The sequence below is a fragment of the Chlorocebus sabaeus genome, chromosome X (genome assembly GCF_047675955.1).
Source record: "Chlorocebus sabaeus isolate Y175 chromosome X, mChlSab1.0.hap1, whole genome shotgun sequence".
Classification (NCBI taxonomy): domain Eukaryota; kingdom Metazoa; phylum Chordata; class Mammalia; order Primates; family Cercopithecidae; genus Chlorocebus; species Chlorocebus sabaeus.
In genome coordinates, this window is record NC_132933.1 from 133,515,859 (window position 1) to 133,530,897 (window position 15,039).

At 48.9% G+C, this 15,039-nt stretch overlaps 1 protein-coding gene across 5 annotated transcripts in view; it reads left to right on the forward strand.

Moving 5' to 3' along the window:
• MAP3K15 (mitogen-activated protein kinase kinase kinase 15) overlaps positions 1–14,595 on the forward strand; it is a 149,308-nt gene extending 134,713 nt beyond the window's left edge. For 4 of the 5 annotated variants that reach the window (XM_007991219.3, XM_007991222.3, XM_073013851.1 and 1 more), the window contains 9 exons: positions 767–926; positions 1,633–1,807; positions 2,938–3,123; positions 3,388–3,493; positions 5,722–5,887; positions 12,059–12,171; positions 13,336–13,436; positions 13,514–13,590; positions 14,094–14,595. In XM_007991219.3, the coding sequence (XP_007989410.3) occupies positions 767–926; positions 1,633–1,807; positions 2,938–3,123; positions 3,388–3,493; positions 5,722–5,887; positions 12,059–12,171; positions 13,336–13,436; positions 13,514–13,590; positions 14,094–14,178 (1,169 nt within the window). In that variant the 3' untranslated portion in view covers positions 14,179–14,595. The remainder of the gene's footprint in view (positions 1–766; positions 927–1,632; positions 1,808–2,937; positions 3,124–3,387; positions 3,494–5,721; positions 5,888–12,058; positions 12,172–13,335; positions 13,437–13,513; positions 13,591–14,093) is intronic. The other variant, XM_007991221.3, reaches the window with a different exon arrangement.
• The last annotated feature ends 444 nt before the right edge of the window (positions 14,596–15,039 follow it).

A 15,039-nucleotide genomic window follows, 5' to 3' on the forward strand; every position in this document is an offset into this window, starting at 1 on the left:
TGGCCAGCTGGGGCAGCACCCTGGCCACATGAATGCTGGGCCCCTGGGCTTCTCTGCTGCTCAGGAGGGAGAGTTCTGGCTGTCCAGAGCACTGGGCTGCTCACATCATGCCCATGTTTGTAAAGAGTGACAGGACCTATGCAGTAGGTTTGGAGGTTGTCAACATTTAACTAATAAATGCACGTGGATCTTCTGACCGAGGCCCGGGGCATCTCTGGGTGGCTGGACTGCCCTCTGCTGGAAGCTGTTCCTTCAGGATTGGGAAGAGAGGCGGGGGGCTAGAGGTACCCCAGCTGGGGTTCTTTGTCTTCCCCACGTGCAGAGCCTGGGGCTTCGGTTTTGGAGCCTGGCTTGTCACCATGCGCCACCCCTGACCTTGCTGAAAGGACGTGTCAGGGAGGTTTGCCTGAGGTGGCTGTCCTGCAGGCCCCCGAAGTCCAGTGACACCTTCTGGGGCAGTAAGTCCTAACTGGCAATGATGTAAGAGTGGCCCCTGAAAAGGAAGCAGTTTATCCTCTTTTCCCGGTACCGATCAGGGTCAGAAGCCACCACAGAGTGACTCAGCAACTTGCTGCATGAGGGACCCCCGACTGCATGCATCAGAGTAGAAATACAGCACCTGGGGCCCATACCCCGCCCGACCCACATTTCTCCAGGATCCTGGGTGCCTGGGCAATTCACCTGGGCCTGAGGGGCTGCCAGGGACTCAGCCCTACCCCGTCGCTCTCTGAGGCTCCCCATTCGGTGTCTGGCTGTCCCCCTACAGAAGGTCCCCGGGGTGTCGTCCTAGCCCTGCCCACACAGGGGGAGCCCATGGCCACCAGCAGCAGTGAGCACAGCTCTGTCTCCCCGGACTCCGACGCCCAGCCTGACGCACTCTTTGAGAGGACCCGGGCGCCCAGGCATCACCTTGGCCACCTTCTCAGGTACACCCGCATCCTGTCCCTCCGCTGCGGGCCTGAAAGGGTGCTGGCAGTCCTCTGCCACAAGGCACCTCCCTGGTCCCAACCAGATGGCCGCTGAGGGGTTTTGCTTCCCTTCTGCAGGGCAGTACGGCGGCTGGGCAGTCCCATCCTGGCAAGGAGGGCGCTTCATTCACTCGTTGTCCCTTCCCCTCCCTCCCTGTCCTTTCATTCCCCATATGTGCCCTCACCCATCTCTCCTCTTCCCTTCTTTCTCCCCTCTCCTTCGATACTTCCCCTCTTTCCTCTTCCTCTTCTCTCTCCCCATCACCTCCCCTCGCCCCCTCTGTCCCTTCATCTTCTGGCTCCTTCCTCCTCCTGTGCCCTTCCTCCTCCTGTCCTTCTTTTCCTTCCTCTCTCTTCCTCCTCCCCCTGTCCCCCTCACCTTTCCTCCCTCACCTCTCCTTCTGCGCTTGCCCCCTTCCCTCCCTCCCTTCTCCCCCTCTCCTGGGAGGCTCCTTTATCCCGCCTCCCCCTCCTTCTCTCCCCGCTGCTGTGGGGGTTGACAGAACACTGCATGTCTGTCCTTCCTCTGACAATTTCATCTTCTTGAGCACAGGGACTGCGTCGCAGTTACCTCTCAGCCCTCCTCCAGGGCGTCCTAATGTGACACACTCCCGGGGACAGTGCCCGGGCACGCACAGAGATTGTCACACGTGTTTGTCCACAGTGTTCCAGACGAAAGCTCAGCCTTGGAAGACCGCAGCTTGGCCTCATCCCCGGAGGACAGGGACCCAGGCCTCTTCCTGCTACGCAAGGACAGTGAGCGCCGTGCCATCCTGTACAAAATCCTCTGGGAGGAGCAGAACCAGGTGGCTTCCAACCTGCAGGAGTGCGTGGCCCAGGTGCTTGCCCAAGGGAGGGCACCAACTCTTCCCGCTCCCTCTGCCCGAGTCCCAGTCCCCAGACAGGTCCAGTCAGGGACCTCGGTTCCTGCCGCCCTGGAACATCTGCATAGTTACAGTGATCACTGTAAATGTTTCCCTAATGTCCTTCCCTTCCCCAACAAAACAAAAGAAAATACAAAGAAAAAAGCTCTGCCGAAACATGGATTTGCAGATACCGCAGCGATTCTAGGCATTGGTGGGGCGGTGCTGCCACCTGGTGAAAACCAGCCAGATTGTAGCAGAAAGCCCGAAGCGCTTTCTCTGGCCTCTCATGATCCGGTTTTGAGTCCTGGAGTTAATCCCCAACTGTAGGACATGCTAGAGCTGCCCTCAGAAGCTGGGAGAACAGCCACCTTGGGGAGGGTGGTTATGGGTGAAAATATCTGACTTTGAACTAGGGCGCAGGACTGGTAAACCGATCCTCCTCCCTTATTTCAGTTTATTATTATTGTTTTTTAATCTTTATTATTTTTTTTTAGACAGTCTCACTGTCGCCCAGGCTGGAGTGCAGCAGTGTGGTCTTGGCCCACTGCAACCTCCACCTCCTAGGTTCAAGTGAATCTCCCGCCTCAGCCTTCCGAGTAGCTGGGATTACACGGTGCCTGCCACCACACCTAGCTAATTTCTGTATTTTTAGTAGAGATGGGGTTTCGCCTTATTGGCCAGGCTGGTCTCGAACTCCTGACCTCAGGAGATCCGGCTGCCAAGACTTCCCAAAGTGCTGGGATTACAGGTGTGAGCTACCACGCCCGGCCCCCCTCCCTTATTTTGGATGGAAAAGGGCCTTTTAGGAAAAGGCCGCTGCTCCGCTCTGAACTATGTCTATGGCCTTGATGGGGGCTCTTACAAGGGGTTAAACAGGAGGCCATTCACAGAGGGGCTTAGCCGTGCACCCACCAGGGAGAAGAGGCCAGAACCCTGACAGGAAGGTTATGGAGGGAATTCCAGGAACCAACAGAGACCCCTTCTCACCTGGGAGTTCCACAAGTTTCTTAGCAAATGGACCATCTTGCTTCCCCCAGTATGTTCTGAATTCTCGCTTTCTCAATCCGACTCACTCAGTGAAAATGATTTGTGTGTGTTGTCAGAGTTCCGAAGAGTTGCATCTCTCAGTTGGCCACATCAAGCAAATCATTGGGATCCTGAGGGACTTCATCCGCTCCCCAGAGCACCGGGTGATGGCGACCACAATATCAAAGCTCAAGGTGGACCTGGACTTTGACAGCTCGTCCATCAGTCAGATTCACCTGGTGCTGTTCGGATTTCAGGATGCCGTAAGTGCTCCATCTGGCCCTAGGGAACACACCAGATCGCGGAATTCAGTGACCATTTCCTCCATAGCCCCCATCTCTTCTTAACTGTGTGCACCCGAACCCTGAGCTTCAGCAGCTCCTCCTAAACAGTGAAGTCCAGGAAGTGGCATCTGGGTGAACTGGCCAATTGCATGCGGTCCCCAAGAGGATGAGTATAGATTGTCATGATTCTCTGTGCAATGCACTAGAAATCTGGATTTTTGTGATTTTTCTTTGTTTTTTTAGGTAAATAAAATTTTGAGGAACCACTTAATTAGGCCCCACTGGATGTTCGCGATGGACAACATCATCCGCCGAGCGGTGCAGGCCGCGGTCACCATTCTCATCCCAGGTGAGCGCCCCCTTTGTGGTCAAGGTCAGCTTTAGGCCGTGAAAAGATAAGAAGTATCCTCTTCATTCAACAGTTGTTGCTTTTCTCTTTTCCATCTTGGTTATGTACTTCCTTGCAATTAAATGCATGTTGTCATAGACCTCTTGCAGGGCTGATTCTGCAGTTCTGAGAGCATCTCATGGTGCTGTATTTACATGTCCCTGAAGCATAATGAAGGTGACTGCACATAGACTAAACTCACGATCTCAAAAGGGAGCATGGGGCTGGGCACGGTGGCTCACGCCTGTAATCCCAGCACTTTGGGAGGACAAGGTGGGCAGATCAACTGAGGTCAGGAGTTCGAGACCAGCCTGGCCAACATGGTGAAACCCCGTCTCTACTAAAAATACCAAAAAATTAGCCAGGCTTGGTGGCACGTGCCTGTAATCTCAGCTACTCGGAGGCTGAGACAGGAAAATCGCTTGAACCTAGGTGGTGGAGGTTGCAGTAACACTCCAGCCTGGGCAACAGAGTGAGATTCCGTCTCAATAAAAATAAATAAAATAAAATAAAAATAAAATAAAAAGGGACCATGGGGCCAGAGAGGAAGGATCTTCCAGTCCCCTGGTATCCCCCTCATTGTGCACTGAGGAATGCCTCCTGGGTAATTGACAATACAGTGGCTCAGATTCCTCTCTCCGAATCATCACATAGTAGTTACAGAAATCTTTGGTTTTTGTCGATTTCCTTTTTTTTGTTTTTTTGTTTTTTTGTTTTTTTGAGACGGAGTCTCGCTCTTTCGCCCAGGCTGGAGTCCAGTGGCGCGATCTCAGCTCACTGCAAGCTCCGCCTCCCGGGTTCACGCCATTCTCCTGCCTCAGCCTCCCCAGTAGCTGGGACTACAGGCGCCGCCACCTCGCCCAGCTAGTTTTTTTTTTTTTTTTTTTTTTTTTTTTAGTAGAGACGGGGTTTCACCGTGTTAGCCAGGATGGTCTTGATTTCCTGACCTCGTGATCCGCCCGTCTCGGCCTCCCAAAGTGCTGGGATTACAGGCTTGAGCCACCGCGCCCGGCCCGATTTCCTTTTTGAAACGTTACCAAAGTTGATTCTCCTTCTCTGGCAACTTCTTCCCGCTAAGGGAGGCTTTACAGCCCATTCTGTTGCCATCATGGTTTCCCCCTTTCCTTCAGCCCCCTGCTGATCGGCTCCGGCTCACCCTCCTGAATGCACTGTTTAGCCCAGGCTCGGCTGCAGGAGAGGCTTGGGAAACCCCAGTGCTTCATTCCTCTCCCACCCCAAGCAGACATCTTCTGTAGTAAAAGCGGCACAGGCTTGGGTAGCAGTCTGGCTGTACCTATTTCTTTTCTTTTTTTTTCTTTTTTCTGAGACAGTCTTGCTCTATCACTCAGGCTGGAGTGCAGTGGCACAATCTCAGCTCACTGCAGCCTCCACCTCCTGGGTTCAAGTGATTCTCGTGCCTCAGCCTTCCGAGTAGCTGGGATTACAGGGGTATGCACCACCATGCCCAGCTAATTTATTAATTAATTTATTATTATTACTTTACACGGAGTCTTGCTCTGTCACCAGGCTGGAGTGCAGTGATGTGATCTCGCCTCACTGCAATCTCGATCTCCCGGGTTCAAGCAATTCTCCTGCCTCAGCCTCCCGAGTAGCTGGGGCTACAGGTGTGCGCCACCACACCCAGCTAATTTTTCTAGTAGAGACGGGGTTTCACCATGTTGGCCAGGATGGTCTTGATCTCTTGACCTTGTGATCTGCCCACCTCAGCCTCCCAAAGTGCTGGGATTACAGGCGTGAGCCACTGCACCTGGCCCTGGCTAATTTTTGTATATATTTTTTAGTAGAGATGGGGTTTCACCATGTTGACCAGGCTGGTCTCGAACTCCTGACCTCAAGTGATCTGTCTGCCTCAGCCTCCCAAAGTGCTGGGATTGCAGGCGTAAGCCACCGCGCCTGGCCTGGTTGTACCCTTCGAATGCTGGCCTTGGCTCGCTTTATATCCTTAAGCCTCAATTTCTTCCTCTGGAAACTGGCGTGATCAGCTTTACGCTGCAGAGAACCAAATGGAATGGTCTCCTCTCCATTTGTAAAGTCAGCAGTCCCCTAATGGAGCATGGCACGGGCTGGGCCAGCTTCCAAACAGCCCGGTTTGCTGACCCGGGTGTCTGTGACCTCAGGCCCTACTGGCCTGGTTTGCTCACCATGGTCATGTCTTGTGTGATTTGCAGAGCTCCAAGCCCACTTTGAGCCTACCTGTGAGACTGAAGGGGTAGATAAGGACATGGATGAAGCGGAAGAGGGCTATCCCCCAGCGGCCAGACCTGGCCAGGAGGCCCAGCCCCACCAGCAGCACCTGAGCCTCCAGCTGGGTGAGCTCAGGCAGGAGACCAACAGGTGAGGAGCTTCTGGGCCCTCTGGGAGCAGAGGCTGGGACAATGGCCTGAGCCACCAAGATGCTGTTGAATTGGTTTGGTTGTTGAGTGTCTCACCCAGGTCTTAGGAAAAAGCAGCTTCATCATCCACGAACTGGGCAAGGGCGTATTCTCAGCCTTCATTGAGGGACTAGAGGAATGCCTTCCTTTAACAACAACAACAAAAAAAGTCAGAATCAGTGGTATAGTACCTTGCCCCAGGCCACACAGAAATTACTCATACTGAAGGCAGCAGCATCTCTGAATTCTTTCTCTGTGTCTTTTCACCAAGACGGGGCGCCTGGCATGGTGTGTGGGTCTCGCAGGCTCAGCAGCCTGCCCTGCAGAAGTCGCAGGGTTTGGGGGTTGGTTAGCACTTCGTCAGTGGATGCACATCCCATAATCCCAACCCTGAGGAAGTTTGCCCTGTTGTCATTTCTTCCATGTGATTTGTCATGATCCCTAGACGGGCATTAGTGGGCTACCTTCCCAACCAGGGAACCCTGGCATCAGCATCATATTCCTCCAGTGCACTGGTCTGTTTTGTTCACTTCCTGGCACATAGTAGGTGCTTAATAAATATTTGTGAAATGGACGGGCATGGTGGCTCATGTCTGTAATCCCAACACTTTGAGAGGCCGAGGTGAGTGGATCACTTAAGCTCAGGAGTTTGAGACCAGCCTGGCCAACGTGGTGAAACCCCGTCTCTATAAAACTACAAAATTAGGCAGGCATGGTGGGGCACGCCTGTAATCTCAGCTGCTTGGGAAGCTGAGGCAGGAGAATCGATTGAACCTGGGAGGCAGGGTTGCAGTGAGCTGAGATTGTGCCATTGCACTCCAGCCTGGGCAACAAGAGAGGAACTCCGTCTCAAAAAAAAAAAAAAGAAAGGAAGAAATACTTGTGAAATGAATAAAAATATTCCTGTTTGCTCTGGGAAGTCACATTATCAACTGCGTGATTTGGTTTTTAAAAGTAATCCATAGTTGGCCCGGTATGGTGGCTCATGCCTGTAATCCCAGCACTTTGGGAGGCCAAGGCGGGCGGATCACAAGGTCAGGAGTTTGAGACCAGCCTGGCCAGCATGGTGAAACCCTGTCTCTACTAAAAATATAAAAATTTGCCAGGCGTGGTGGCGTGTGCCTGTAATCCCAGCTACTTGGGAGGCTGAGGCAGGAGAATCACTTGAACCCAGGTGGCAGAGGTTGCAGTGAGCCGAGATCATGCCACTGCACTCCAGCCTGGGTGACAGAGTAAGACTCCATCTGAAAAAAAAAAAAAGTAATCCGTAGTGACAGCAAATGAGTTGGTATTCGTTCCAAATGACGCTTTGTTGCTGTGTGATCACTGGCGAGTAATGCTAATGACTATTTAACTGGGAGATAAGGGGGCAGCTCCGTATTTTGGATGAAAAGTTGTATATGCTGTCAGGGATCTCTCAAATTCAATCTTAGATCATCTAATCATTTATTTTTTAAAAAGACCCAGAGTTTTAGTTAAATGGTAGTGGTGGCAACATTTTGAAAGTTTTTAAAATATCACAAATATTAAAGTTGGTAATAATACTTAGCATTTCTTTAATATTTTTTCCCAATAAGATTTTTTTTTTTAAGTTCAGGAGTATAAGTGCAGGTTTGTTACATGGGTAAACTTGTGTCATGGGGGTTTGTTGTACAGATTGTTTCATCACCCAGGTATTAAGCCTAGTACCCATTAGTTGCTTTTCCTGATCCTCTCCCTCCTCCTACCCTTCACCCTCCGACAGGCCCCAGTGTGTGTTGTTCCCCTCTATGTGTCCACATGTTCTCATCATTTAGCTCCCATGGCATATGGTATTTGGTTTTTTGTTCCTGCATTTGTTTGCTAAGGATAGTGGCCTCCAGCTCCATTCATGTCCCTGCAAAGGACATGATCTCGTTCCTTTTTTATGGCTGCATAGTATTCCATGGTGTGTATGTACCACATTTTCTTTGTTATTGATGGACATTTAGGATGATTCCATGTCTTTGCTATTGTGAATAGTGCTGCAACGAACATACATGTGCATGTATCTTTATAATAGAACTATTTCTATTCCTTTGGGTATATATCCAGAATGGAGTTGCTGGGTCACCCAATAAGATTTATAATCACCAAATTCATAAAATGATTATATATGGGTTTGAAGGTTATTCCTCTCCACTGTCGATAGTCATTGTGTTATTTTCCAGTCTCAGTGGAATGAGGAGTTGGTTAGACAGCAGCCGGTCTGTGAATGGCATTGACGTGAACTGCACATTCCTGCATAAGGTGCCTGTCCTTGTGTGTGTGAGTCTGTTTTCAAGCTGCTGATACATACCCAAGACTGGGCAATTTATAAGAAAAAGAGGTTTAATGAGGGGAGGCCTCATCATCATGGCAGGAGGTAAAAGGCACGTCTTGCATGGCAGCAGACAGGAGAGAAGGAGAGAGCCAGGTGGAAGGGGTTTTCCCTGATAAAACCATCAGATCTCATGAGACTTATTCAATACCATGAGAACAGTATAGGGGAAACCACCCCCGTGATTCAGTTATCTCCCACTGGGTCCCTCCCACAACACAAGGGAATTATGGGAGCTACAATTCAAGATGAGATTTGGGTGGGGACACAGGCAAACCATATCACTGTAGTATGAAGTGCCTTGGCTGTGTGGCAGTTGGGCAGAGCTGAAGGAAGATGACACCTCTTGGAAAGGATGATGTGTCTGTCCTGATGAATGAGTCCTGAGAGCCCTTCTCAGTGGATACAGGCATGAGCTTGTGTTGTTTCCTTCACTAACATAAAAGGAGGACTACTAGAGAGACCAGGATGAAGGCAGGCAGGGGAGGGCTTGGAGAGGACTTCTGATTTGCTGAGTATCAATATTTCCTCTTTGCTGTTGTGCTGGGGCAGAAGTGTTCTCCTCTCCCCACCTCACTTTGCCACCAAATAATCCGGGAGTTCCTGTGTTCTAATCTCTCTACTGTTGCAGTGATTTCTCATGGCAACTTCAATAATTACCTGAAGTCTTTTTATTGATTGATTGATTGATTGATTGAGATGGAGTCTTGCTCTGTCGTCCAGCCTGGAGTGCAGTGGCACAATCTTGGCTCACTGCAACCTCCGCCTCCTGGGTTCAGGCAATTCTCCTGCCTCAGCCTCCTGAGTACCTGGGACCACAGGCGCATACCATCACACCCGGCTAATTTTTGTATTTTTAGTAGAGATGGGATTTCACCATATTGGCCAGGCTGGTCTCAAACTCCTGACCTCAGGTGATCCGCCTGCCTTGGCCTCCCAAAGTTCTGGGATGACAGGTGTGAGCCACCACACCCAGCCACCTTCAGTAATTTCAGTAAAGCTTAGTTCTGTATTCCCAAGTTCACCAGCATGGATCATATAAATGAATTGAAGGAACACACAGTTAAGAAACAAATTCCATGTACTACGTATGTGGCAAACAACAAAAGTGTGGGGGGCAAGGCCCTGGGCTCCTGGAGGTTTGCTGAAAATCACCTGCATGAGGCTTATTAATTAGAGAAAAGGCATGTAAATGTATTTAACACGTATACACGGGAGCCTTCAGCATGAAGACCCAAAGATCCAGGGGAAATTGTCCATTTTTATTTTGTGCTTGGGCTTAACAAAGTACGGAGAGCTGTGGAGAAACAGGGATAAAAAGGGCCTGATGGAATGCTGATAGACTGGGGAAACCCAGCAAGGCCTGTCTGTCTAGATCCTTCTTGGTCTCTCTGAGCAGCATTCCTTTCTCCTGGATGTGGGGCAGATCCCTCTGGAATGAGGGTCTTATGACCTACAGTCAAACAAAATAGATCGAATAATCTTTTTTTTTTTTTTTTTTTTTGAGATGGAGTCTGGCTCTGTTGCCCAGGCTGGAGTGCAGTGGCGCAATCACTGCAACCTCCGCCTCCTGAGTTCAAATGATTCTCCTGCCTCAGCCTCCCGAGTAGCTGGGATTACAGGTGCCCACTACCATGCCCGGCTAATTTTTGTATTTTTAGTAGAGACGGGATTTTACCATGTTGGCCAGGCTGGTCTCAAACTCCTGACCTCAGGTGATCCTCCCACCTCAGCCTGTGCCCAGCCTGAAGAATATGTTGTTTTTGAGACGGAGTTTCACTCTTGTTGCCCAGGCTGGAATGCAGTGGCACAATCTTGGCTCCCTTGAACCTCCGCCTCCCAGGTTCAAGCGATTCTCCTGCCTCAGCCTCCCGAGTAGCGGGCGCCACTATGCCCGGCTAATTTTGTATTTTTAGTAGAGACGGTTTCTCCATGTTAGGCTGGTCTTGAACTCCTGACCTCAGGTGATCCGCCCACCCAAGCCTCCCAAAGTGCTGGGATTACAGGTGTGAGCCACCACGTCCAGCCAAGAATTTCTTTATAACCAATTTTTACACAGAAAGGCGGAGGGAAAGTTAGAGTCATATTTTTAGGTTTTGTGGCTGGCTTTGGGGAGAAGGAGTTCTGGTTTCTATGCCCCGCTTTGGGGAAGAGGGATTCTATGGTGCCTCCAGGACAATGGACCGAGAGAGGGAGGCAGGAGAAGGTCAGAGGAAAACTTTTGCATCTGAGGCTGCTGCTGAGGCCATTTGAGGGCACTGTTTTCTGAGCCCCAACAAAAGCTAGACACAGTTCAAATCTGTCAGCCCTTTCTCCCAAGGCATGCTATGCCTGAGCTGGCATGTGGGGACTCGGAAGTTTGAGGCACAGTTGTGCCAAGTCCTATCTGATCCCAGAGAGCCCATTAGCAAGACTGGGTTTCAGGAGGCGGTCCTATGGGAAGAGCTCAGCCTGTGGACTCTGGGCGTTACTTAACTCCTCTGCCTCAGTTACCTCAGCTTCAAAACGGAGGTTAAGAACAACCAGTGCTTCCTAGAAGTGCCACAAGGCTTCAGTGACTGAATTCATGCAGTGTTTGGCACAGTCCTGGATTCTGGGTAGGAAGTGCTTGCTGGATGTTGGCGGGAGCCATCCTCCCCACCGGCAGAGCAGCATCTCTCACTGTCCCTGCTCTGCCCCATTAGAAGCAGGGGCTTCTGGCTGGGTGTGGTGGCTCATGCCTGTAATCCCAACACGTTGGGAGGCCGAGGCAGGTGGATTATCTGAGGTCAGGAGTTCGAGACCAGCCTGGCCAATATGGTGAAACCCCATCTCTACTAGAAATACAAAAATTAACCAGGCATGGTGGCACGTGCCTGTAGTCCCAGCTACTCAGGAGGCTGAGGCAGGAGAACCGCCTGAACCCGGGAGGCGGAGCTTGCAGTAAGCCGAGATTGTGCCACTGCACTCCAGCCTGGGCAACAGAGTAAGACTCTGTCTCAAAAAAAAAAAAAAAAAAAAAAAAAAAAAAAAAAAAAAAAGCAGGGGCTTCTGTCCTCATGATTTAGTCCCGTGTGAGGAGGAAAGAACCTTACCATTCTATTCTAGTTTCAGCAGCCTTATCCCAGGTTTAAATAATCACATCGTCCTTCTGGCTGAGTTCTGATCAACATCGGGATCTTTTGGTTCATGATATGTTTTTGAGACAAAACTGCCTGAGTGCGTTCAGGCTACTGTAACAAAACACCAGAGACCAGGCAGCTTATAAACAACAGAAATGTGTTTCTCACAGTTCTGGAGACTGGAAGTCCAACATCGAGGTGCCAGCAGATTCCATGGCCAGTGAGGGCCTGCTTCCCCGTTCACAGATGGCCATCTTCTCACTGTGTGTCCTCACGTAGTGGAAGGGATGAGGGAGCCTCTGGGGTCTCCTTTCACAAGGACACTCCTCTCACCTCACCTCTCAAAGCTCCATCTCCTAACATCATCACCTTGTGGGTTAGGATATCAACGTATGAACTTGGGGCGGGTGAGGGGCACACATTGAGTCCATTGCAAAAATATACCCAAGCTGTGAGCACTGGCCTTTGTTGTCAAGGGGAGGAAAACACGAGGAAGGTTCCCCTCTGCAGACTGAAGTCTGAGTCACAGAACCTGAAGAAACACATGCGCTTCCCTCTCTAGGCTGACTCTTAGACTTGTCCCATTTTCCATTTTTTTCAGTCTCTAATGTATGCACAACAGATGCTTGAGTTAAATTGAATGGTGTTGAATGCTCTCTGGATAATGGCTTTTTTTTTTTTTTTTTTAAACCAGACTTTTGGAACACCTAGTTGAAAAAGAGAGAGAGTACCAGAATCTTCTGCGGCAAACTCTAGAACAGAAAACTCAAGAATTGTATCACCTTCAGTTAAAATTAAAATCAAATTGTGAGTCATTTTCCACTTGCTCTTAGGTGTGTTTGTGGGAGAGACAGACTTTAAAATCTAGCTAATATTCTAGTTAGCTTTGAAGAAACAATGAGGTTATCTTCTGTTAATCCAGGACTCCAGTAGATTCTAGACTACTTCTCAATCATAAAAAGGGACTACTGATACATTCAACAAATGGCTGCGTTATAAATGCAGTATGCTAAGTGAAAGAGCTAGATTCACAGCCAAGCATGGTGGCTCGTGCCTGTAATCCCAGCACTCTGGGAGGCTGAGGCTAGCAGATCACTGGAGCCCAGGAGTTCAAGACCAGCCTGGTCAACATGGCAAAACCCCATTCCTACAAAAAAAATAGAAAAAAACCAGCTGGGCTTGGTGGATGGGTGCCTGTAGTCCTAGCTACACAGGAGGCTGAGGTGGGAGGATCACCTGAGCCCAGGAGGTCGAGGCTGCAATGAGCCAAGGTCATGCCACTGCACTCTGGCCTGGGTGACAGTGAGACCCTGTCTCAAAAAAAAAAAAAGATTCACATACCATGATTCCTTTTCCTCCAGAAAAGGCAGAACTACAGGGACAGAATCAGAATGGGGAGGTGAGGGGACTGATTGTAAAAGGGCACATGAGGACTTTTGGGAGTGACAATCATTTCTGTATCTATGCTGCCACCTTCACAGCATATTGGACACCTAAAAAGGGTAGTTTACTGCATAAGTAAACAAGTATGTCTCTGTCAACCCAACATTCGTTTTGGGCCACTTAGAAATGAGCTCCAGAGCTACCTCTTGGAATGTGGACTAGATAAGCTCCGATGTAAAACCTCAACACTAAAACCTATTTCTTTGTAGGATTTCCAACGCAGTTAGGGATGTGATTCCTAAGGAAAGGCATTTGAAAGATGTGAGGGTAAGCATTTAAAGCGGTAGACCTAACATGTCAAATTCCAAACTAACTGAAAGTATCCTAGATGAGGAGGCTTTTCTTTAGAAAGTGAAATCTCAGAATTATGAATTGTGTAATACGTACTAGAGTGGCTGAGTGATACAGGGCTAATTCATCTCTTTTTCACATTATATTTATATTCTGGAATCATTTATTAATCCAGCTGGTTACTTTTGAAGAATTTTATGGTTAGACTAATAGATAACAAATTGCAAATCGTTACAGGTATTACAGAGAACCCAGCAGGCCCCTATGGGCAGAGAACAGATAAAGAGCTTATAGACTGGTTGCGGCTGCAAGGAGCCGATGCAAAGACAATTGAAAAGGTAACTTTACAACAAAGAAATTCTTATGCTGTTATTACACAGCTGCTCAGCTCTTAAGGATTTGATCTTTGTTTCAGATTGTTGAAGAGGGTTATACACTTTCTGATATTCTTAATGAGATCACTAAGGAAGATCTAAGATACCTTCAACTACGGTAAGAGCCTCAAAACAGTTTGTAAAAGAGAACATGACTTTTTATGTGTGAATATGCTTAAAGTAGAAAACAAAGGGCTGGGTCTCCCCGCAAACTCTGGAGTTCTGCTAGGTTCAAGCTGGGAAAAAGCCAAGGCATGGCAGAAACTGAAAGCCAGGCAGAAGTCAGAAGTAGGAAGGTGACAGAGAAGAGCTGGCCAATTTCCTGCCATTAATGCCTGGCTGGGAGTGGGGGAAGGCACACAGCAAGCGTGCCCGCATGCTGGACCCACCCCCTTCTTTAAACTGCAACCTGCCTTTTTGTTCCTGAGTCATTTGAAATAGCCAGCTCTCTGCAGGTACGTACCTCTAAGGCCATGTCCTACCACTGCTGGGACACGAGCGTCACCTCCATATGTGAAGAGAATGTTTTGATTTTCATTAGGTTTTTAAGTTGGGGACTGCATTTTTAAGCTCTGTTGGCTTGAAGCTCTGACTCTGAAGACAGCTCTGTTTGTTTCCTAGGGGTGGTCTCCTCTGCAGGCTCTGGAGTGCAGTCTCCCAGTACAGAAGGGCTCAGGAGGCCTCAGAAACCAAAGATGAGGCTTGATACCAATCAGCTAAGCTGGAGCAGAGTGTGCCACCATGCTACATGTTTTGTTAAAGCTTCTGTTAGTGTACACACGAATTCTGCTGTTTACGTATTTAAAAATGCCATTGTTCAATTAATAGTTTAAGAACTTAAGTTTTAAACACTGTCCTGAGTTTCTTTTGAAACCTATTATTTATAAACATAGAACTGTGTGTATTGTGAAAACAGTGAACTCCCGGAATATTAGGAAATTCACCTGTAGTCCCAGCTACTAGGGAGGCTGAGGTGGGAGGATTGCTTGAGCCCAGGAGATGGAGGCTGCAGTGAGCTGTGATCACACCACTGCACTCCAGCCTGGGCAACAGAGCCAGACCCTGTCTCAAAAAAAAAAAAAAAAAAGTACACCCTTTAGCACTTGCTGGAATGGTGAAACAAGGGGTGTTTAACATGGAAGCTGGGACACTGCTTCAGAACTGGTATGGTACTTAAATTTGAGAAACACAAAATTGATACGAATGTGCCTTGTAGTTAATGTTTGATATGAACAGAAAATAGCTTCATATTTATACTGAATGTGTAAGTAGAGAAAACTAAGTTATGTGGCCTTTGAAATGATTATGAAAGAGTCTTATTTTAAAATGGAACTGTCCTCCTGCCTGATAATAAATATTGTGTCTTATAGAGAAACGATGGTCACCGCAAACAGGCTGTAGCACCAACGCTGCTTGGAGCGGGTGCTATGGCAGAACACTGTGGGCTGTTACCACAAGCATGCCTGTGAGGGGCCCTGTGATTGATAATGGTCTCCTCCCAAAAAGGTGGCTAGGGGTAGGGGAAACAGGCACACAAGGTATTGTTCTTCCTTTTCATAATTAGAGT